The sequence below is a fragment of the Anas platyrhynchos genome, chromosome 1 (genome assembly GCF_047663525.1).
Source record: "Anas platyrhynchos isolate ZD024472 breed Pekin duck chromosome 1, IASCAAS_PekinDuck_T2T, whole genome shotgun sequence".
Taxonomy (NCBI): Eukaryota; Metazoa; Chordata; class Aves; order Anseriformes; family Anatidae; genus Anas; species Anas platyrhynchos.
Window position 1 is genome coordinate 44,190,969 of NC_092587.1, and position 23,148 is coordinate 44,214,116.

A 23,148-nucleotide genomic window follows, 5' to 3' on the forward strand; every position below is an offset into this window, starting at 1 on the left:
AAAAGGTATTGTTTGAGCTATCTGGTAGTCTGGCAGCCTATGATTATTATTAACTGTATTGAAATCTAAGAAGAATCACCAGTGTCTGGATATATTCACCTAGAAATTCATTTATTCTTAGAGAACTCATTCGTAAGGCACTAAAGACACCCACTACAAGACCTTCAACAAGAACAACAAAGTTCTACCAATCTCTCTTATGGGATATGCTACTTTTAACAGTAACTCTTTGTAGTTGTTGTTTTAAAAGCAGGATAAAGACACCTACATAGTTAATCACTAATCTTGTACTCAAATTCAGTGTTCCAGACAAAATTCATTTGGGAAAGACTTATTGCCCACACAAACTTATTCCACCGGTCTTTTTTTTTTTTTTTTTTACAATGTCTTGTAGGCATTTTTGTCTATAAGATCCCACAATATTTTATTCTCATTTGAAATAGACTGCAAATATTTGCTTCTTACATGTGGTAAGAGTTATTAGAATATTGTCTGTCAGCATAAGTAATGAAACAAGAGAAACATTTCAATCAAAATCAGAAAAAAATAAGATGGAAAATGAAAATGCCCTTTTAAAAAAAAAAAAAAAAGGACCCGCAGCTATATAAACAGCTTCATGAACTTGGAACCAGAGATTTTACAAAAGTTAAATTATCTGTCAAGCTCTTAGACCTGTTTACTAATTTTTGTATTCTGTACTGATTTTTATTTAAAGTATTCTGTCCAGGACACATGCAGTGGGTATCTGACATTTGATATCAGGTTAGCCTTTCAAATACATAAAATAAACTTTTATAATTACTAGCATTAGACTTACCTTTTTTTTTAAAAAAAAAAAAAAAAGTGAGTCCTGATATATTCAAAAACTTCTAAACCATTTCTTATGGCCTTTGTTGGTAGATGGTAGAAGCCTAATTGTATATATTATTTATGATGTAGCTATTGCTCTTCTTTCCTGAGGTTCAGAATGCCTGTATTGTACCCCAAGGCCAGTGAAGAACCTCCTCCCCTTCCATCTGTATGCTATATTTATACATATCACAAGAAAGCCAGTATTTTGATACACTGAACATTTATTGTCTTTCACAAGACAAAATGAAGTTTCCCCTGCCGATGAAAGCCATCAAGAGGACTGTAGAGGGGACAGGGTGCACAATTCCAGTGTACAGTATACGCAAATTACCTCCCTGACTACCCCGGAAGATGATTGATCGATCTCACTGCAACTAAAAAAAACAGGATTATAAAATATTTACAGAAAAGAACAGTACAGAAAATAAAAATTGGACAACCATGTGTGTATGAAATGCTGCTAACACTTTTCTGGCTCCTTAAAAATTGATTCCACTACCCTCACCAGCGCATTCAGGACGTGAAAGGACTCAGGCAGAGCAGAGGTGCCTCCCACTCCCACACCCCCCTCCCCAGAGTACCACTCCCTCCCTCTAAGGAAGGGGGAGGGCTCGAGGGAAGCAGCATCGCCTTACTGACTGTGATTTCCTTCCACCAAGTAGACATGCTAGCTCTGAGAGGAGGTGCTTAGCCACACCTCATCTGCAGCGGTCTCTATTCAGAGCACACTGGGCAAGTTGACCTGTGGGTAGGGAACTGTTCCCTGTCATGTGAGCCCTTTCGTTGCTTGCAGAAGGACCTTTCCTTCTTCCTCCGTGGTGGTCACATCTGTGTTCAGAGGGCAGGAAAGCTGACTGGGACAGGTCACAGGAGACCTTCCATTTCCTTCATGAAAGCTTCATACACATCATCCTTTGTCTGTACAGAGATAGGGGCAGACGATCCAGCCTTAGGGGCAGCTTTGGTTAATGGCAGAGCAGGCTCATCATCCTGTTTTCTCTGGGAGGCAGCCAGAGCCCCTTTATTCTCCCGGCGCACTCGCAAAGCAGTGGGCACGAAGCGAGTGATTTCTGCCTTGGGGTTAGTGATCTGTGGCTTTGCACTGATAGTAGCCGTAGCCTTCTTCTCAATGGTGGCTGCACTGGTGTCATCCGCCTTGGGGCGCTGAATCAAGCTGGGTGGGGCACTCAGCACCCCGGGATTTGGGATGGGAGCTGGGGGGAAGAGCCCAGGTGGAGCAGGTCCTAATGGAGGCACCAGAGGTGGCCGTAACATGCCTGGGCGAGGAGGAGGAATACCTGTAAGACAAAGAGAAAGCGTAAGATGGCTCCACACCTGGGAATTCTAAAACCTCTATGCAAATATAATGCAAAGGCACTGAAAGCCAAGGAATGTCAACCAAACAGAGTAGCTCTCTCTTCAGAGAAGGAGGGAGGGGAAATACTTAACCATGCACCAATTGCTAGCTCCCACCAAGAAGGTAGAAGGAAGAAGAATTAGGACAAGAAAAGTGCCCCACTGACTTTGAAAACTACAGGATCCTGTGTATTGCTCTTTCAAATTTTAAAGTAACCTGAAAATTAAGTTTTTGATGATTTATCCCACTAGAACTTAAGCAGCATCACAAACCCATGGCTAGCGAAAAAAACATAAACCACACCCTATCTCCGACTCAGAAACAGACTAACATAAGTTTAAACTCTGAAATTCATTTTTTTTTTTTTTTTTAATGACAGATACCTTGCTACCAAGCTACACACAGCAATATGAAATTATTTGTACCAAAAGAGATACAACACTAAGGTGCAAACCTGGAAAAATTTACGGGTGTGTTTTTAGCCAACATGTACAGGAACAAAGGGAAATTGGAGAAACAGATTCTTTTAGACTTTAAATAATGCCTTGCTACCAATTAGATATACTGGCTCGGTCACCAGAGCAAAGATTATAAGCAATGTGAGAAAATTAAGCAGGGAGAGACTTGGCTCTGAAGCCAACAGAGTACTTTACCTGGTGGGGCAGGAGGTGGCAAGCGAGGAGGGGGCCCACGTGGAGGAGGGCCTGGGGGCAGACCAGGCGGGGGGCCAGGTGGAGGGCCAGGTGGTCGCCCAGGTGGGGGGCCTGGTGGTAGAAGTCGAGGTAAAGGCCCACGCAGACCTGGTAAACCAGGAGGTCTCAGGAAAGGAGGAGCTCCTGAAAGCATACATACAAGAGAAGAGCAAATTAGTTCATGGGTAAAAGAACAATCCCATTAGCTACCACTAACGATCCTCACCACAAGCTTGAAAGGTGTTCTAATACCAACCAGCTGTCAGATTAAATAGACATGAAAGTCTCAAAAACAGGCAGGAGGTGTAGAGTGGAAGTTTCTTGGTTAGAGTCAAATATAAGCATCCGTCTTTTCTAACCTGGAGAAAGACTCTTCTCCATGCATTGAAGTAATAGTTGGGAACAGCTACTGAGTTACGGTTATCTGAATTTAAATAGCTAGAAATGAAAGAGGTTTTCAGTCAAGCATTTGACTGTGCTTCTGGCCTGAAGAGTAGAATAGAGCAAAATTACTGACTGAGTAGCTGTTTTGACATTTAAGGTTCCCCCTCTAGGAGAGAACAGAAATCAAACTGTGGGAGAGACATTGGGAAGAAAACAATACGCTGACCATAGAAGACACCACACAGGCCTCAGCAATTACCACACTGGGCTTCTCTACTTCATGTGCAACATGCTCTGCTTCAAACCTCCCAAACCAAATCAATGTCTGTACAACCCAGAGCCTACAGCCTTCAGAGCAGATCAAATATTCACCTGGTGGAGGACCAGGAGGAAGGCCAGTGGGTGGTCCTGGGGGCCTCAGTGGAGGGGCTGGAGGCGGTCCTAGCGGAGGTGGCCCAGGCATGGGAGGGGCCTGTATCTGGTTGGCAGCAACAGACTGGGAGGACTGTTGCTGCTGCTGCGCTGAGGTTGCAGTGGAAGACCCAGTCTCTGCAAGAGCTTCCTCACTGTGTTGCTGCTGCTGTTGTTGTGATGTCTCCTCAGACTCTGAGTCGTCTTCCTCCTCCTCCTCCTCTTCCGAATATTCCTCCACTTCTCTCCCTTCTTCTGGAATTTCCTGACCTGGAAACAAGATGTATTTACAAAATTGGTCCACAGGTAATAACTTTGATCACAAAAAAAATGATCACACAAAAGAAGAAGGAAAAAAAAATTAAGAAAATCACAGTAAAGAAAACTGATGACATTGAAATTACTACATTGAAAATAAAAATAAAAAAGCTCTGCTTTAGATAGCTCTGCTTTCCTATGGGAGCTGAAGCTTCTGCTAACAAACTTGAACTGCAGCTATTTGATAAGTTTGTGGGAGGCTGGAGCAGGGGCAGGGAGGGCAGAAAGAACATGGAATTATTTCCTATGATCAGAGTAGTTCAAAAAGGAAAGAGGGTGGAGAGAGAAAAATCTGTTCTATTTTAGTTTTAAAAGGTTTATTTAGCCCCCAAAACAGACATAATTCCCACTTGCAAGAAACTGCAGCCCTCCTAAAAGATACTGCTTTTTTTCTTCTAGAAAGACACTTCAATCTCAATTCCATGGGTTAATATCTTCCCGCAAAATGATATTCTAGATAGTCTTAACCCTTGTAGATGACAGACTGAACACAATATCACCTTTTTTCATTAAGAGCTTCATATTTCATTTGACCAATTGATTAAAAATTAAGCAAAGATTTAGAAAGGAAGGGAAAATCCCAGTATGTATATAAAAAGTTGCTATTTTAACTTCAACTCAATGTGAAAAACATACATTACTAAACTAAAAATAATAATCTTAAAAAAAACACTAAGCACAGCTTCACAGCTGACAATCTTAGAAGATCTTACATTATGACAGTAATGCACTTACACCTGTAAAATACAAATTGCATAAAGCAAGCTCACAAGAGAAACCTTAACCAGAAATTTAACAGTATAGCTCCACTTTATCTATACCACCCACCTGCCATACGTAACATCATGGCCTGGAGTGGAGTCAGTTCTTTCATGTTCTTTTTCTTTTTCCGTGACTTCCCAGGCATGTCCGCAAACCGTACACTATGACCTGGGGAAAGCAAAGCACAGACAAAAACCAGGGTGAAAATGTGGGGGGAAAGAAAACAAAAATACGTATGTAAATATATTTCAGACATATGGAAGTCTTTTACCAGGTATGGATAATATATCATGCTAATGTAACAATGCTCCTACATAAGAGTTAGGCGTAGTCTTCCTAGCCTTAAGTTTTTCTAACCTAATATTCTCTAACAATTGTGATCCTTTAAAAAAAAAAAATCAAGAAAAAATTATCCAAAAAGCACTAGTAGTACGAAACGTGGTTATCTCAAAGTAACATTTAAGTCACTGAACAGCGATTGTATTTATATTAAGGCTTTTTTTTTTTTTTTAATTTTTGTATTTTTTCCAATACTTCAGGTGATAAAACAGCTTACAACCTCACTAGGCTAACTCAACTGCTAATAAACAGCTATATCTGAGATGTACATTGCACATCTTCTCCACTTCACTTCTAGATAGTTTCCTTCTGATCCATTTATCAGGAATATTCTTCAGCTAGAATTTAAGTGAATTAGAGCAGAGTTAATTGGATAAGCCAACTACTTCCCCCCCCCACCCCATTGTAAGGAAAACAGAGAAACTCTGTTAAGTAAAGTTTCTCTTCCGAAAACTCAAAGCCCCACCTCAAACTTCCCATCATACCTGATTTCTTTTCTTCTCCACCTTCTCTCTCCTTGTCATTGTCACGATGCAGGAAGTCCTCACCTTCACTGTCTGCATCTGACCTATCACTGTCACTGTCATCACTGCTCTCGTCATGCTTGTCTTGATCCATATCCTCAGGATAGCCTTCATCCTCGCTGGTACTAGACATATCGTCATCGTGCCCTCGCTGTCCTGCAGGAAGCAAAGTATTAGGAAATGCATAAACTCCAAATGTACTGGTGTGAAAGACAGAATATTTATGTCCACAGATCGGAAAATTTTCCTGGCAATCAAGTGAATATATTGTCAATCCTTCACTATTTAGCACATTCTAAAAGAGTATTTTAGAGAGTCTATTTTAAGATTTCTTATTAATAGCTGATTAATTTGCACGGTGAACGAGTAAAGGAAATTTTTATCTAGAAGTCATTAGTACATTGGTATCCAACAATCTCCCCCCCTTTGAAATAATTCAATCCTTTCTGGCATGCAATAGGACTAATCTACCCATTCACAGAGTTTTCTATGGCAGATACAGCAGTTGTATGAAAAAGGAGAACCTACATTCTCCTAGCCAAAGTATTCCCTCACTACTTTTTTTGAGGGGTTTTTGTTTGGTTTGTCAGGTTTCATTTTTAGAAAAAGGAAGAGTTCTCTGAGAATATACATACTATCTCTTTAAAAAAAAAAAAAAAAGAACGTTTCAGCCTTGTTAAGACTACATGGAAAAATAATCTATGCAACGTAATGGAAAAGTTGTAATTACAAGTCACAGCATTTAAAAATACAGCTAATTTTGTTAAATTGTAGATATTATGAAATATACCAGAATATCTCAGAATTGTAAATCACAACGTTCTTCAAGTAGTATAAACATCCACATTGCCCAGAGTACACCTTTTCAGAGAGAGGTGGGAGAGTCCTTACCTGTTTCAGAACCGTAAGAAATCTCTTCTTCTCGCCTTCGAGGAGCCATCTCTAAGGCAAAACCCACTTTACGGCCATACATCTGTAGGACTTGAGGTGGGGGTGGCCCCGGAGGAGGTCCAGGGGGCTTCCTGCCAGGAGGTAAACGTGGAATACCAAGACCAGGAGGAGGAAGCATGGAAATGGATCGAACTGGTGGTCTGGAAAGAAGACAGGAAATTAAAACCAGAAAAACAGAGACAAGTTGTTTACACAGCAGACTTCCATAAAGAAACGTGACTGTTTCAAAAGTACAGTTGTGCCCCAAGGAGTTTACAACCTCAAAGACATGATTGCTTAAAATCAGACAAAAAGAGAAAGTTTCTTAGAAGGCAACCAAAGATGACAAAGCAAGTATTGAATCCAACCACAGAAATACAATAAACTAACCAACACACTGAGAATGAAATAGTATTAGAATGAGAACCAGATACACAAGTAAACTAGGATCTTAAACTGAATACACCAGCAAAACAGAAAAATACCTATGTGACAGTTTAAGAGGCATTTATGCTAGAACAAAGGAGCAGTTTCACTGAAAAACCAAAGGACAAGTGCTAGAAGGTACAGTATACTACTCAAACAAACTTAAACAAAACCTGTAACAGAGAAATATTAAGGTCTTTCACTAAGAAAAAATAAAAAAATCACTCCCACAGAATCCCCAGTTTGTGCTACTTAGTATTACCTCTGTTTCTGCCCAACTCTTCCCCACTAAAACAGGAACACTTATTTCCCCTCCAAGTCCATTTTCCCCCTCACCCATAGGCTGATGTCTTCTTGAGGATAGAAGGTGGCTGGGCCCCAGGAAGGGGAATGTCCTGTATGAGGATGTTGGAGGGAGCATGTGGCATATCTGGTAACGGGATAGTTTCCACTTCAACATGCTGAGCATTCTGAGGGAAAAAGAAAAAAGAGGGGGTGGGGAGAAAGAGAGAGAGAGATATAACAAGTTACTTCCACAGAAGCTACCACACAGCCTCGTTAGCTTTCAGAGGTCTGCAACACAAGGGACCTGCTATCACTTGCCAAAGGTCTGTTATGAGGGCAAGCTGCCTTGCAGTAGTCAACAGTAAGTTTTCAACACAAAAACCACACAAGAGGTGCAGGCATGAAAGGCTTCAGTCTTTCAGTCAAACCCCAGTCAAATCTCCATCCCCCTTTAGACCTTCTGTCATCAAAGCAAAGCGGGTGCAGACAAGTATGCCCACATCTGTGAAGTATCTTGAAGGCACAAATCACAGGCACTGCATGTTCTAAGAAAAGAAAACCTTAGATACTTGCAATTGTGCAACATTATGTTCTACAATGCAGCTGGAAAGAATTTAAAAGAAAAGTTCTTTAAGCAAATGCCAAAAGATTCTCACTATTTCCAGCACCAGGTTTAACAGAAATTCACAGAAGTATCAACTGCACACTCACAAACTCTCTCCTTAATACAGAGAACAGATTCTGATACTGATTTGCAACCTAAGTTTCCCTTTTCCCTGTAATTTATTGTTAAATGAAATCAATACATCAGAAACAAATACAGACTTGACATCCCCCATGCTGTCTTCACTGAAATGCTAGAACTGTAGATAGAGCACATTAAACACAAGTGCTTAATACTGCCCACATAAGGTATATATACACTGATCTCTTATGAAGATCCCACATTTTTTAACTGTTGCACGTAAGAGTGGATAAAGTATACACTACCACAGTTACAAACCTGAAGTATCACAAGTATTACCTTGACAGCATCAAAATACTGGCTGAGTTGTGATCTTTTCTGCTCATACTCCACTTCCAATTTGCGCAGTTCTTTATAGATGTCGGGATTCTCCTTCTCATAAAGCCGCAAGATACGCTCAAAAGTCTCACGGAGCTTTTTGCGTTTATCCTTTAGCACTTTTTCATTAAGCTGTGGCTGCTGTACCGGGTTAAATTCTAACCCAAGACAGCAAAAACAAACCAGAAATTCCTAGAGTTACTCTACTCTGCAACTGTAACTAATGAAACAACTTCAAAGTAAAACATCTCCAGTTCCTATTTTCACGAGTTCCTCAGTCTTGAGACTCTAAGTCACTCCCATATCCTTTACTCAGTGCTTATGTCAGCTATCTTCCCAAAAAGACAAAAACACACTTTGAAGAAATCTACTTAAAACCATAATCAATTCCTGATTATTCACAGAATTTCCCATTCTAAAGCGGGGAAAAAAAAAATTGTTCTATTTTAGTCTCCCAGTCAACCCTTGAACTATGCTTTGTGTTTATATAAACCACTACCTAAGTCCAACACCTGGTACCTCTCACTCACCCATTTCATCCAATTTTTCCATGTCCCGGATGATCTGCTTTGGATCTTTCATCTTCAGTACAGCTGCTCGTACCATCATTCGTTGCTTTTTGTTCTAAGACGATCAAAGATCAAGGAAATCACAACAGTGTCACAGGAAAAAAGAGACAATCTCTGTACCAGTTACTCTCTCGATATATAATAGTCTGCAAAAAAGGCACCTCAAAATGCTTTGCAAATACTAACCACAGCACAAGTCAGCAGCAAAGATATTTAAAAAATACACAAATTTTAATTCCACTACCTCACTACTTATAAATGCTTCTATAATCCAATTAAGACACGTAATAAATCGTGCTAACAACTAAAAAAGTTTGTGTTGTTTTTGTGATTTTTTTTCTTGTTGTTTTTTGTTTTTAAATTCCCAAGTACTTACAACAACGCCGTGGAAAGCTGTAATCACCAAAAGTTCAAAAACATAGCAGATGACGTGATATGGCTGCTCAAACCCAGATGTCTGTGTTTTCTTAAACCACTTACTCGGACAGTATTTTCCAAACTAAATCTTACAAAATCAATAGCTAAATTAATAGCTAAATAGCAAAATCATAGCTAGTCTGTTCATCTGCCATGTGTCGTTACAATCACAAACACAATGAATAGCACAGGGAATGCCAAGTAAATGTTTCTGGTCTCTTTACCTTCTTTAGTTCTCTCTTCCGGGCTTCCTTCCCTAGAGAGGGTGGGGAAAAAAAAAAAAAAAAAAAAAGGAAAAGAAAATAACTTGAGACAATCAAATCCATGAACAACTTTACCTTCAACAGGACTAGTGCTTTTTTTCTAAGAGTTCGTTCATTTTACAAAAAAAAAAAAAAAATGCAACTTTTAAGGTCATATTCCCATTGATAGAAAAATACAGTGTGAAATACATTTCTATTTCATATATGAAATGGATTTCAAGTCTAGAAATAGATGCCTATGTTATGTGTGTTATACAGAAGTAGAAAGAAATACAGCATTTCTCCACACATCCAGAAGCTGGGGCGTTTTATACAGAAAAGAATAAAAAGACAACACAAGCCATAGCAATTCATGCAATCATGACAGGGTTGCCACTGAAATGTAGTGCCAAGGAGCAATGATGCACTTTAAAAATAAGTAGGTTTGGAATACCCATCTGAAATGAAGCACTCACAGTGGAAGTCTGGGTTTTCTGTATGTTTAGCACTGATGCCATTTGGGATGTCACAAAAAGGTAAGACAGGGTTGGACAACTCCCTCATGTAACCACAGCTTTTGCTAAATTTGACACGTTCCTCAAGTTCTAGCCTCAGACAAACTTCACCCCAAGAAGCAGCTTAGCCAACAATGAAGTAGAGACCTCAGAGCACTGCTAACTACAGTCAAAAGTAAAAGAAATACTGCAGAGCAGCCACAGCACACAAGCAAGCAGCCTTCTCGGGAAGTTCTTACAGCAGACAAAACTGAGCTTTTTATCTGTTTCCAGAGACACAGATTTACTCCTTATCACCCCCATTCCCCTCTGCTTAGATTTTATGCATACTTACGGGCCTGATCTGTGGGATTCATGAACTTCCCACTCTTGGTGGATGACGTGGATCTCCGCCCCATTTTGACTGTTTTTCTTCTGCCTCAAAATGAAAAAGATCTGGAAACGATAACCTCAGTTTCAGGTCCTGCGCACAAGCAGTATGAGTACACTTACTCCTCCTCCCTGTATCAGTAGTAGGTTGATGAAAAAAGAGAAAACCCTCAGGTACTGTGAGATCTTCAAATCCTACAGAAGTTCAGACATTCCCATCAAAACCATCCTATTTTAACTAAGTGCCACCACTTAACTATGTACTTACAGCCACTTAACCAAGTACCTACTTTAAACTAGTCAGCTTGGCATTCACTCCAGACTTGAGTTTAGAACCTTCTTGCTTATGGTATGGAAGGGGGCAGGGGAACACATTCTGCATATCAGAGTTATTCTAGCTTTCATTTGCTCTCATAAGAGCTCTCCATTTCAAGCATGTTTCCCACAAATTCCCTTCTTCCCTCAGGCTTCTAAGCTGCTCTTGATCTCTCCCCAGCAACCACCGTATCCATCAGAGTGCTCTGCACACGTTCCTGCCTTTTTCTACTCCTCACAAACCACCGCCACACCCCTGCCCCTATGCTACCTCCATCAGCACTGTTTCAAGCTGCATTATAATGACCAAAAAAAGAAGTTTATTCTGAGGAGAGTTATTTCCTGTCTTTAGACATTTTAGAAGACCTTTAGAAGTTCTTTAACAGACAACTGCAGTAGCGGTTAAACTACAGCCAGGCACATTGCCTTTCTCACAGCTTTAACTCATCCCCCCCTTTAGTACCCCTTGCAACCCACCACTTTAGGGAAAAAGCAACCAAACACACTGAGATTCCACGCCAAAATCTGAAACAACCTCTAAGATTCAGGAGCTGATGGGATGCAGGTTTTGTCGCCATCCTGCGTGCAAACCAGCAGCATCCAAACAAAGAGTTTGTAACACAATCTACAGTTCCCTACAGCCTCACCCAAGTCACTGAACACATCTTTCTTTCCTAAATGCAGGAGATGCCACCTACAAATTGCTGAAGTATCTACCCTCTTAAAAATAAATAAATAAGCCGAAGCGTCATTCAGCGCATTAACGCCTCATGGAAAGGCTTCCTAGCAAGCTCCTGGAACCGACCACATTCAACGTTTGTCCACTAAAAAACTACAGAGCCCTGCTCATGCCTCACATCACCAAATTATTCTCATAGCTGGCCTGCTGGCAACTAAAGCACCCCGTGGTTTGGGAACACCAGTAGCGTACCTCCTCCTCCTCAGACTACGTGTATTTCATAATAATTTCGCGATTTTACAGATGCTACAATTTCCTTCGATAGGAACCAGAGCCAGGATTTCCATTTGCACCCCACACTCCCCAGCCACCTCACATTTCAAGAGGAACGAGAAAGCTCCTCAAATCTCCACCCCAAATCCTTTTCGGGCAGAAAGCGAAGAGCTTCGAAACAAAAAGGACGGGAGGGGACAGGAATCAACCCGGGAGCCCCATCTACCGCTTCTCGGCCGCTAGGGAGCGAGGCAGAAGCCTCCCATGAGGCGCACGAAGGCCTCTCCTCCTCCCCCGGCAGAAAGCAGCGCAAGAAGCCCGCTCCCTCCCGCTCCCGCTCCCTCCCAGCCCGTCCCCATCCCCGTCCCCGTCCCCATCCCCATCCCGCTCCTCTCACCCCGGGCCGGGCCCGGCTACCCCTCGGTGCGGCCCCTACACCCGCAGCGCTGCCCGCCGCCGCCGCGGCCCCGCTGCCATCTTGCACCGGGACGGAGCGGGGCGCCGCCGTAAAGCACGGCTGCCGCAACGCGCTCCGCTAATGGGGACGGCGGCGCGCCCGCCGCGACTCTATGGTCCCGCGACTCTATGGTTGGGCTGGGCGGGGCGGAGCAGGGGCGGGGCTGGCGGCCGTTAGGGGCGGCCGTTTTGGGGGGGGGGGGGAGGGGGGGGAGCTGCTCTCTTATGTTGGTCCTGCTACTGAGAGTAATTTGTTGCAGTACAGATTTTGTTTCTAACAATCTTCCTACATAGGTTTCAGACCAACTTAGACTCATTTTGCCTGTTTTCCACTTTCTTTTCCTCGTTGGAGTTGTTCTTATCTAGAACGTGCACATAATACAGTTTTAATTCTTAATCTTTGTTCAAAATGCTTCGTTGGGTTAGAAACTGGCTGGATAGCCGGGCCCAAAGAGTCGTGGTAAATGGAGTCAAGTCCAGTTGGAGGCCAGTCACTAGTGGCGTTCCCCAGGGCTCGGTGCTGGGGCCGGTCCTCTTTAATGTCTTCATCAATGATCTGGACGAGGGCATTGAGTGCACCCTCAGTAACTTTGCAGATGACACCAAGCTAGGTGCGTGTGTCGATCTGCTCGAGGGTAGGAAGGCTCTGCAGGAGGATCTGGATAGGCTGCACCGATGGGCTGAGGTCAACTGCATGAAGTTCAACAAGGCCAAGTGCCGGGTCCTGCACCTGGGGCGCAATAACCCCAAGCAGAGCTACAGGCTGGGAGATGAGTGGTTGGAGAGCTGCCAGGCAGAGAAGGACCTGGGAGTGATGGTGGACAGTCGGCTGAATATGAGCCAGCAGTGTGCTCAGGTGGCCAAGAAGGCCAACGGCATCCTGGCTTGTATCAGAAACAGCGTGACCAGCAGGGCTAGGGAGGTGATCGTCCCCCTGTACTCGGCTCTGGTGAGGCCGCACCTCGAGTACTGTGTTCAGTTTTGGGCCCCTCGCTACAAGAAGGACATCGAGGTGCTTGAGCGGGTCCAAAGAAGGGCGACGAAGCTGGTGAGGGGCCTGGAGAGCAAGTCCTATGAGGAGCGGCTGAAGGAGCTGGGCTTGTTCAGCCTAGAGAAGAGGAGGCTCAGGGGTGACCTTATCGCTCTCTACAGATACCTTAAAGGAGGCTGTAGCGAGGTGGGGGTTGGCCTGTTCTCCCACGTGACTGGTGACAGGACGAGGGGGAATGGGCTTAAGTTGCCCCAGGGGAGTTTTAGGTTAGATGTTAGGAAGAACTTCTTCACTGAAAGGGTTGTTAGACACTGGAACAGGCTGCCCAGGGAGGTGGTGGAGTCACCATCCCTGGAAGTCTTTAAAAGACGTTTAGATGTAGAGCTTAGGGATATGGTTTAATGGCGACTGTTAGTGTTAGGTCAGAGGTTGGACTCGATGATCTTGAGGTCTTTTCCAATCTAGAAATTTTGTGATTCTGTGATTCTGTGATTCTTATATTTGACTATAACCAAGAAACTTTCACTCTACACCTCTTGCCTTTTTTGGAGACTTACATGTCTATTTAATCTGACAGCTGGTTGGTATTAGAACACCTTTCAAGATTGTGTTGAGGATCGTTAGTTGTACCTGATGGGATTGTTCTTTTACCCATGAACTCAGTCACATGTTGGATGTGACTGAAATGTATTTACCTGTCTTTTTGCTTCAATGCTCTGCAATGACTGATGTTGGGGGTTTAACTTCTACATGTTTACTTACCAGTTTTGGGGCCTTAGATGCCCAAACTGGAACAGCTATGAAGTTCTTCCATCCCCAAAACATAACAATGGGGAAAAGATAAAGAAGGTTTTCTGCCTTCAAAATCCCCCTTCCAATATGCCTATCCTACTTCTTCACCCCTGGTTCCTCACCCCTTGGGCCTGGGCTGAGGCTACAGTCAGGAGACCAGCTGTGGTGATTTGACTTTGCAGTGGAGTCACCAGATAATTGAACTGAAACTCACTGATATGTTTCATAAATGACCCCTGAGTGGTAACACCTCTCAGTCACCCGTGAACTTGGCAGGAAGCTGTGTTCACCATCACCTCTCCAAAGTGGTAAGCAACAAGTTAGCGATCCAAATGAGATCTGAATATAAGAGGACTGCACAAGTCGCTGACCAGCTTATTAGTTAAAGGTAAGGATATTCAAAAGCACCTGGGTGAACTGCTCTACTCTCTGAGCAGCTCCATGAAAGCTTGGAGGTGCCATTCCCTTGGAAATCCTGTGGCAAGGAGTGCAGAACTTCAGGCACCTGAGCATTAGAAATGTAGATACCTAAGGAATGTGGGGGTCTTTTTTTTGTTTGGTTGGTTGGTTGTTTTGGGTAGACTAAAAGGAGTAGCTTGAGTATCAGCATTGCAGGTACCAGATTTAGGCCTATGCAATGGCAGAGACCATCATCGTCTAATATGTAGTAGCATGTTCTGTCCAGCTGAACTACTGCTCCTGAAATCCTGAGGCGTATTTGTCCGCACAGTTAGAACAGATTTAATACAGAACTATTTTACTATAAGCTTATTTTGTATCTCTATTTCACACCACATTTTTGTTGTTTTTGCTTTACCAGTGACTTCAAATAATTTACCAACAGACCTTTATTTTGATGCCTAGATGCTCGGAGATACGGAGTACAGATTTCAAAAAGAACTACAGAGAGAACCAGAAGCAGCTACTGCAGATATGTGCTGTACGGACATGCTCAAACTTTCCTCAAACTTGCCATCGAGGGTTAAAGGAATCAAGATGAACTTCTAACACATCAGTACATTTATGGAGCTTGCAAGTTTTCTGCTATTGCTGGGATGCAGGAATCCAGGATTTTAACAAAGGTATGGAATGCTTCACAAGGTGGCCTCAGCACTCTGCAAGCCTCCTCTAAGTATTCAGCTGCTGTTTTCAGGCTTTTCTTTATGGTTCTCTGTCCTCGAAGGAGGGTCCGTATGAAAATTAAAGAGGAGGAGGGTAGAGAACGAAATCTGAGCTGTTGTGATGTTTCACCTGAGGCGGATCCGCTTGCTGTGGTGGTTGGTGGCTCATTTTGTTGCAGCATTTTAGCAATATCAGCATAGTCCAAGAGAAGTTCTGATACATGGAGGGATAAAGCAGGTGAACTCAGTAACTGATGAACAGCAGCCTCTACTGTTTCAGGGAAATTATCTCTTTGTAACATCACTCCAACAAATGCACACACCATGCTTCCTACAACCCCCTTATAATTATTATAAAGACCTTTTACTGTAGCCACGTTCTCCTGCAAAGTGTTGAACGGTTCAGCAATTCTAGAATAAAATGATGGGCTTACGCTTCCATTTTCATCATATCCCATTGTGGCTTTCATATCTTTCAAAGCACTGATCAGGAGCTGCAGATTCTCTTTAATGCTAAAGTTTTCTTTTACTGCCAAGATGGGGAGTTCAGTGCCAAGATAATGATTGAGGATTTCGAATATTGTATTGGTTGAAGAGACATAGATGTATACTAAGCCATACAGATTCTCGCAGGCCTTAACGATCCTTTCTTTATCACTCTGAAGACCGAGGCAGGCTAACATTTCCGGAGTGAGGGTTTGGCTCTGAAAAGGAAACAGAAGAAATCCAGGAGACAGGAAAGGGTGGATGGGTGGGGGAGTCAAAATATTTTCATCTAGAATGTTACGTTTCTGAAACTAGTATTACAAATTATCAAACTACCTGACCCTCCCTCCAGGCGTTCAGAGTTAGAAAAAGCTCTTTGTTAGCCTCTGAAGGGGTCTTACCAAGCAGGCCAGCAAAATATGGTGTAAACAGCTGCTAGTGTAGTTATTCTTGTGGATGCAGGAATTACAGATGTGACCTTCAGCATGTCATCTGAAAAGCAACAGAAGTAGTGTAAATGAATTATTCTCTCCTTTTTGATGTTTATTGGTAAATGTATGGAAGTCCTATCAAACAATCTACTTTACATCGTCCTTAGAAATATAACCCTTTGGTTTGTATGTACTGGTGTGTCTGCACAGAATTAAATGTATTCTGGGGAGGGGGAATGGACACAGCAGAGTCAAATGCGTGAGTCATCTACATGCAACAGGCAAAGCAATTGAAGGCTGAGCAATGCAGTGTTTTTTCTCAGGCTAGTGCTTCCTGTGACCCATGTCTATCAGTTCACACAGTGGCTAGACATTGCGAGCATTCCTTGAGAGTTGGAAGTGAAAAACATTCTCCTTGTCTTGGCTCCTCTCTTGCTACCGTTCTGACTACCAAGCAAGTTCTGCTCTTCTGCTTACACCTAAGAGGCCAAGGCCAACTCCCAAGGCCAACTGCCGGCACAGTCCTGGGACAACATGCTGCTGAGGGACTGCTTCCGATATTGTCTTTGTCTCTGCTAGAGCCCTGGGAAGACAGACTGGTTGCATCAGACAAATTTTACCAGCTCCATCCCACTTCATACTCTTTAAGGCTTTTCTCTCAGTATGCAGCTCAACTCTTTGCCTCTTCCTTCTTTCCCTTCCCATGAAGCAAGTGGTATGAAATCATATGAAATAGCAAAATTTTTTTTCAGTATCCACCGTTGTTCATCCAGAGCTGTCTCTGGGACTCCACATCTTCTTCCACTCTCAGAGCACCAGAGGAAAGAACCTGGGGAATTGCACCAAAGAAGGGTGAGAGACACTTCAGACAAAGTCCTTTCCCCAGACTTCATAAAGATCTGCAGCAACAGCTATTTATCTTCCTTAAAGAACTGGAGTAAAGCAGGAACAAAACTGCTTGACTATTGTTTAAAAGATTTTCAGTCATGTTCCAAAGGATAGATAGAGACTCAGAAGAGAATTGGCACCCATCGCTAACCTTGAGAATCTAAAACTGGCTTCCAAACTACAGGATGTGTCACTGACCGTTGCCAGCCTGATGAATTCATTTCAGTCCTGTATTTGAAGAAGTATTTAAGGACTACATGACATTCTCAGTTAATAACAGGAGTCACAGATGGGAAAAAGCTGTGAGCAACTAACTGATCATTGCAGACATGTAATAGTTGTAGTTAAATGACTACTGATCTCTCATAGCTCATCTTCACATGTCTACAGCTCTGAAGACAAGTGGGGTTTGGTCCTCTATTTCTGGGTTGACTACAATAGCTCATTTTTTCATGGGAAAAGAAGCTGGCAATTGCAGATTACTCATTTTATGCTTTATCTTGCACTTTCATCTTAGAACCACTCTCTCCTGAGGAGACAACACTGGCAACCAGATGCCTGTGGGCAGGAGGCCCATCTTTTGAAGGATCAGAGCTTGGAAGAAGTCTAACCTGGATGAATGCAGAACTACGAGATTTTGTTTTGCTGGCACACATAAAGCCTGTACTGATTTCACTGTCAGTGCTATTTTTTTGTATTTATGTGGGACTGTTCAACTTTTCTTCCACAATTCACAGGTGTACAAAACCAGTCATGACAACAATTCATTATTTCAAAAGCAGAAATAAAAATGTATAAATCCCTATATGAAACCAAATCTGGTACCCATACGAATGAAAAGTGCTTCCCAACATGTTTTATATCCTGAGAACAGCAAGTAATACCTTCCCCTTTCAGCCCTGGCTGCAGGTACCTGTGAAGGTACCTCTGTCATAGGCAGACACATTCATGCTGTACTTGTTCTTTTCAGGAACAGGTGGTCTTAGGAGGAAATAAGAATTTTGAAGTAGCATCAAATAAACTGAGTTAAAATTGGAAGGAAGGGGAAACAAGGAAGAAAATGAGAAAAATTGGGGTAAACGTCACAGAATAAAATTGATGACAAGCAGGCAGGCAACAGGACCCAGCTGAAGCCCAGCTCTGGATTCCTAACTCATCAGATGCTGCTGGAAACCACCAGAGGAACACAGGGGAAAGAGGATGAGATCACTGTCCTGTACGCATTCATCCGATTGCAGGAGCACTCAGGCAAAAACAGGTAGGCAGTCTAAATGTTTAACTAGAAAATCCTCTGGGAAAAATCCCTGGGGAGCTCGAGAAATAAGCAGAAATACAGAAATATATGTGGTGTCTGCCTAACTGTAGAAAACAAATGTAAAAATTGGAGAAAGTGTTAATGTGAAGAGTAAGAGGCTGTTTTAGTTTTAAAGGACATAAAATCAACAGCAGTCATAGGAAGCTGAAAGAATGATTCAGACAGAATAGATGTTCCAAGTCTCTTCCACAGCTTTCTAGTATGTAGAATGTTCATTGACGTGCTGTTCCTTTTGGAATATTTTTTCTTCTCAATTTCTGCAAATGAGCATAAACAAATGGCCTTTCAACACAACATCACTGGAGTGGAAAGGATTAATGTAACACTGAGTCAGAGAGCAAGCCACCAACATCCCAGAGGCAGAGCTGATATGAAATTATACTGGCAGGGTTTTATGTCTCCTGAAAATCACAAACTTTTACTGCATACAAACTTTGCTTGCTCCAGCTTGAAGAAAGATGAGTTAAAGAGTTTATTCTCTTAACAGAGATGCAAGGTAAGCGGCAGAAAGAAAAGTACACTGCTGTGCAAAACACTGTGGAAAAAATATCCCTTCAGACTGGTTTGTATTTCAAAGCTGAGACTAAAAGCTGTCTAGAGGACTGCTGAAATCATTCTGTTTCTACAGTGATCTTGTTGGGGAGGGTGTGTTTGGTGAAATACAGCTGGGTCAGTGCCAGTTGATTTGCAGTTAGCAGATAATGCAAGAACTCCAGAGGACCAAAATGACACAAATGAATCTTTTAAGAAGAAAAATCTAGCTAGTCTCCTACACACAACTATTTGTACTTATAGCTGTGGTGTGTAGGCACCAAGAGCAAGAAAGGACTTATCTTGGAAAAACAGAAAGTAACGCATGAAGTTGGCCCAGATTTGCAATAAAAGGGTTGAGAAAATGAAAGTACCAACAAGAAACCAGTCATCCTACTCCTCCGTAATCTGCCCCTGTTGCAATGTAAGATGCACACATCTAAGTCAAAATCATGCTAAAGCATTTTTACTTTGCAGCTGGTGATGGGTTAAGAGAAAGTGGCACGGGGTTGATTATAGAAGCTTAGAGATGAGAAGTAACTCCACAACCACTGATAATTCAGTCACTTTGGATGCCGTATCTTGTCAGGCAGGTAATGCTTGACATTCACCAGTGAAAAAACAACGGGGATACAATGACAGCATTAGAAAGGGATGTGATTAGGAATATTGAAAAAAGAATCAGTGAGGGAAAAGGGACTAAATATCAGGGAAGAAAACAGAGTTGGAGCTGTGTGTAAGGTGAAATAGGTTAGGATGCGTTTGGGATAGATAATTTTGCTGTTCTCTTTGAATTCCCAAATGTGAGTTGATTAGCATGCACACAAATGTCTTATATGGTAACATTTCCTCTTAAATGCAAGGAGTGGCTTTAAACACCCTTACACTGGTACAGACTGTGCACGCTCCACCAATCATCACAGTCATTTAAAAATTAGATGCCACTGACTGAAAAAAATGGGCTGATACAAAAGTGTCTCGGTAACAGGCCTCTCATTTCCACAGCTTATTTTAGACTTTGCTGACTAGATGAGCTTGTTCTGTTTTTTAGCGAACTAGTTCTGCTTCTACCATCCACAGTTTCCTAGGTGAAGAAAGACCCATGCTCATTGTAACAATATGCTAATTACATGTTTGTTATCTGTTTTTGTTGCTCTCATGTCTCATAAGGTCCTTTTGCAATCATTTGGCTAATGATATGAATCAATGTTTAAGATTTCTAGATTTACAAGCTGTTTTGGGATTTGATTTGCTGAGTATAAAAAGAATCAGTGGGGCAGGGACAAAACAGCTTACATTTCACTGCTTTTTAAGGGCTGGGACTATGGGTGTAAACAGTGAGAACTTTCTTTGATCTCTTGAAGTAGTTGACTTCTGAGGAATGGCGCTGAGCGACCTCCTTTATCCAGATAACCCCAAGAGACGACAAGAATTGATCCATCTGCACCAGGAATTGCTTGACTGCATGTCCATGAATTTCCACGCAACAAATGAGCTGGCTGGAGTTCTGAATACACACCTGGGATGTACTATTAGCCACATCAAGATGAGAGAGAGCAGCACTGTCAAGGAAAACTGTGACATTATCATTCAAGCGATGAGTGAGATTCAGCGTCAGGTACAGAAGATTGATAGTGACATGAAGGAGAAGCTAGAGCCTGTGCTATACCAGAAGCTGTATGACATCAAAGAGCCTGAACTGGAGAAAATTGCAATAGCCCATAGAGTTTTTTCCATCATTCTCGGAGAAGCAACTTCTACAGCTGGGATGGTAGCTATCAAGCTAATTGGCTCCAACCTTATAACTCTCACTGTTAGCAAACTCGTCAGCCTCCTTGCCCAGATCGGGGCATCCGTTCTTGGGGGAATCAGCATCACCATTCTTGGGCTCGGCATTGAAATGATCCTCCATGCCATCCTGGGAGCTGTGGAGAGGAATCAGCTTCTGGCTGCCGTGAGAAGCTATGAGGAGCATCTGGCTGAGTTTAAAGAAGCCTCAGAAAAATACCAGCGTGCCATACATGAAGTGACTTCTTCAGTCAGACAGCAGGTTCAGTGAAAGAAGTCAGTGTTCTCTTTCCTGCTGTGACAATGACTGCAGCAGCTACTTCTGCAGATTTGTTGTTGTTGTTGTTTGTTTGTTTCATTACAGTAGGTCATCTTTGGATTTTTTTATTTTATTTTTTTTTTCTTATTAGTGGCAGCAGAGCAAAAGATGTGTCAGATCAGAGAACTGGCACAGAAATATGTTAATAGTGAACTAGCTTAAAGGTGCTCCTGGGAGGCAACAGTTTAAATACTTGGCACCTTTTCAGCTGTTTTCCAGAATGCATTGTAGATAACCTTGAAACGTTATTAGTAGCGGTGACAATAATATTCACCGCTGGAACAGTAGCGGTGAGAAGGTGTGATTTTTCTCTTACTGAGTTGCTTTGTCAAAACGACATCATGATGGGAGACAATTATTTCAACAAAGCATTCCATATCCTCATCTAGATGGTTCATCAGAACAGGTGCAGTTGCTAAACTCTCTTAATGTGGATTTGTTCTAAATCTGATAGGCTCAATTCCCTGTTCACAGAAGCGATGACAAGGACTAGCTGAAGCACATTTCCTGTCCCATTCCTGCCTCAGGAGCCAGCCAGAGATCTTTAAATAAAATCTAATGCCAGCAGATTAACAGACAAGAAAATCATGGGCCTACAGCCAAACACACACAACCTGGCCCCACAGTTGAGGGAAAGCAGCTGTAGAGCAGCAGGCGTGTCTGACTGTGAGTAACCTCTCATGCTCGGTATTGCCCTGCTCCTGCTCACCCACAGGTGAACGTTTCTGTGCACAGCTGCTGCTCTGTTTATTGACATGGCACCATGCACTTAAACAAGGGTTTGTAGGATTACAGCCCTATTAATGTGCTGAATTTGTTTTCAAGTCCTTTACAAGCCACCAATGCGGGACTGCCAAGAACATGCACAGATTCTTCTTTTTGCAGTGTGCCATCAAATGTCCTTATTTTGCAGATTTTAAAAAGAAAGCTAGAAGAACATGATTTGCTGTCAAGCTCTGATTTGCGTAGAATGCCTGTTTTTGTTTTGATCTTTGAAGAAAAAAATAATAAAAATATCTATTTTAAGAGCTCTCTTTCGTATACTATTTTTTTGTGGTTGTTGTCCCAAAGATCAATCTCAAACCAAATCGTGAAAAAGATTAAAATCTTCATTATACATGCAGTTTATCAATTCTTGTTTGTCTCCGTGATCGATTAATCTAGTAAAATAACAGTCAGTAGAATGTATAGATCCATTTTTAGTACCAGCTCCCCCCACACTAGAAGCATGTTCAAATTCACACGTACTTGTTAGTATTCAATATTATACGTTTATTTTAATAGCTAGACCGTGCCTGTGAAAATAAAGAGACGTGTGAGATTACATCAAAGAAGCTCTCCATTCCATTGTCTTCTTAACTATTCCCCCCTCCCCCCCCCCCCCCCCCCGCCAGCCTCCTACGATTCCCATTCTAAATCATTATCTTCTGGCCCCTTTTTCTGTTGTGTTCATCTGCGAGGAAGCCACTAGATGGCAATGGGAATGCAGCTGCTGGCTCTCGAGCAGCTCTCACAGCCGCTAGGGACAAAGCCCAGGGCTCGGGAGCTTAGGGGGCTGAGAGGCCACGGCTGGAATGAAAACCAGGGACCAGCACAAGCTGCAGACTGGGCGATGTGGCTCAGGAGAGGCAATTCAGAGGAGACAAAAAGCATTTTCTGACCTAGACACAATGTTTGTGGTGACATGGTGACCTGAAACAGCTAGCTTCTATAAGACGTGACTTCTCCTTGCTCCTGACCCACATGGCACTCAGTTTAGGGGTATTTGTTTAGAAGCGAGCGATCAGCAGAAGCAGCAATACTTTGAGTGTTGGAGAGGCAGGAGTTCCTGGTTCCTGCTCACTTTCTGTGTGCAAATGTACATTCTAATTTAGGAAGAAAAAGCACAAGCTCAGTACGTGCCTGTGAGATTGCTAATCGCTGCCGTAGGAGAATAGTGGAGCCAAATAAAAACCAATCTATTGCAGTTTTCAGGCATTTTGAAAATAAATGCTAAGCAGTTTTGGGAAAGAAGGACATGGAATGAAGATCATAAATCCACGCAATTTGTATTTACCTTTTGATAGATCTTTGTTTCTGGTGGTCTTAAAAGAAAGACATCTTCCCTGAAAAAGCAGGTGTTAAGGTGTTATGTCCATGAGATGTTGGAAGATGTTGGTGGTGCTGGAGGCTGATGGTCTGCAGCCTTTTCTGCTTATGAGGTAGGCCGGAATCCTGAGCGAGGTGGGGCAGGCACCCATGACCTCACAGAAGGGTGTGTATGGCACCTTCCAGCCCCATGAGGCAGTTTTGAGATGAAAAACAAAAC

The 23,148-nt window shown here is 42.5% G+C and overlaps 3 protein-coding genes across 11 annotated transcripts; 1 reads left to right on the forward strand and 2 right to left on the reverse strand.

Annotated features, from left to right (window-relative positions):
• Nucleotides 1–840: 840 nt before the first annotated feature.
• Nucleotides 841–12,263, reverse strand: WBP11 (WW domain binding protein 11). 3 transcript variants are annotated; one of them, XM_027453001.3, is made up of 12 exons: nucleotides 12,120–12,263; nucleotides 10,421–10,521; nucleotides 9,554–9,585; nucleotides 8,874–8,967; nucleotides 8,305–8,501; nucleotides 7,332–7,465; nucleotides 6,531–6,730; nucleotides 5,601–5,795; nucleotides 4,843–4,944; nucleotides 3,658–3,966; nucleotides 2,863–3,045; nucleotides 841–2,150 (listed from the first exon to the last, which is right to left on the reverse strand). In XM_027453001.3, exons 2-12 carry the CDS (start codon nucleotides 10,482–10,484, stop codon nucleotides 1,717–1,719), a joined length of 1,944 nt encoding a protein of 647 aa, XP_027308802.1. In that variant the 5' UTR covers nucleotides 10,485–10,521; nucleotides 12,120–12,263; the 3' UTR covers nucleotides 841–1,716. The 3 variants fall into 3 exon arrangements, with proteins under 3 accessions (XP_027308802.1, XP_027308794.1, XP_027308789.1); XM_027452993.3 differs by having other exon boundaries at nucleotides 10,421–10,549; nucleotides 12,120–12,259; XM_027452988.3 differs by having other exon boundaries at nucleotides 10,421–10,587; nucleotides 12,120–12,258.
• Nucleotides 12,264–12,315: 52 nt separating this feature from the next.
• On the forward strand, nucleotides 12,316–21,868 carry LOC101799643 (single-pass membrane and coiled-coil domain-containing protein 3). Of its 7 annotated transcripts, XR_011808314.1 has the most exons (5): nucleotides 12,316–14,349; nucleotides 14,826–15,043; nucleotides 17,405–18,145; nucleotides 19,211–19,326; nucleotides 20,098–20,112. XR_011808314.1 is itself a non-coding variant. In XM_072035916.1 (4 exons), exon 4 carries the CDS (start codon nucleotides 20,115–20,117, stop codon nucleotides 20,790–20,792), a length of 678 nt encoding a protein of 225 aa, XP_071892017.1. In that variant the 5' UTR covers nucleotides 14,506–15,043; nucleotides 17,405–18,145; nucleotides 19,211–19,326; nucleotides 20,098–20,114; the 3' UTR covers nucleotides 20,793–21,868. The 7 variants fall into 7 exon arrangements, 5 of the variants coding, with proteins under 5 accessions (XP_071892017.1, XP_071892023.1, XP_071892024.1 ...); XR_011808315.1 differs by lacking the exons at nucleotides 19,211–19,326; nucleotides 20,098–20,112 and adding an exon at nucleotides 18,471–19,202; XM_072035916.1 differs by lacking the exon at nucleotides 12,316–14,349 and having other exon boundaries at nucleotides 14,506–15,043; nucleotides 20,098–21,868.
• C1H12orf60 (chromosome 1 C12orf60 homolog) lies at nucleotides 14,983–15,765 on the reverse strand. Its single transcript, XM_005012147.6, has one exon. It carries the CDS (start codon nucleotides 15,763–15,765, stop codon nucleotides 14,983–14,985), a length of 783 nt encoding a protein of 260 aa, XP_005012204.2.
• Nucleotides 21,869–23,148: the final 1,280 nt, after the last annotated feature.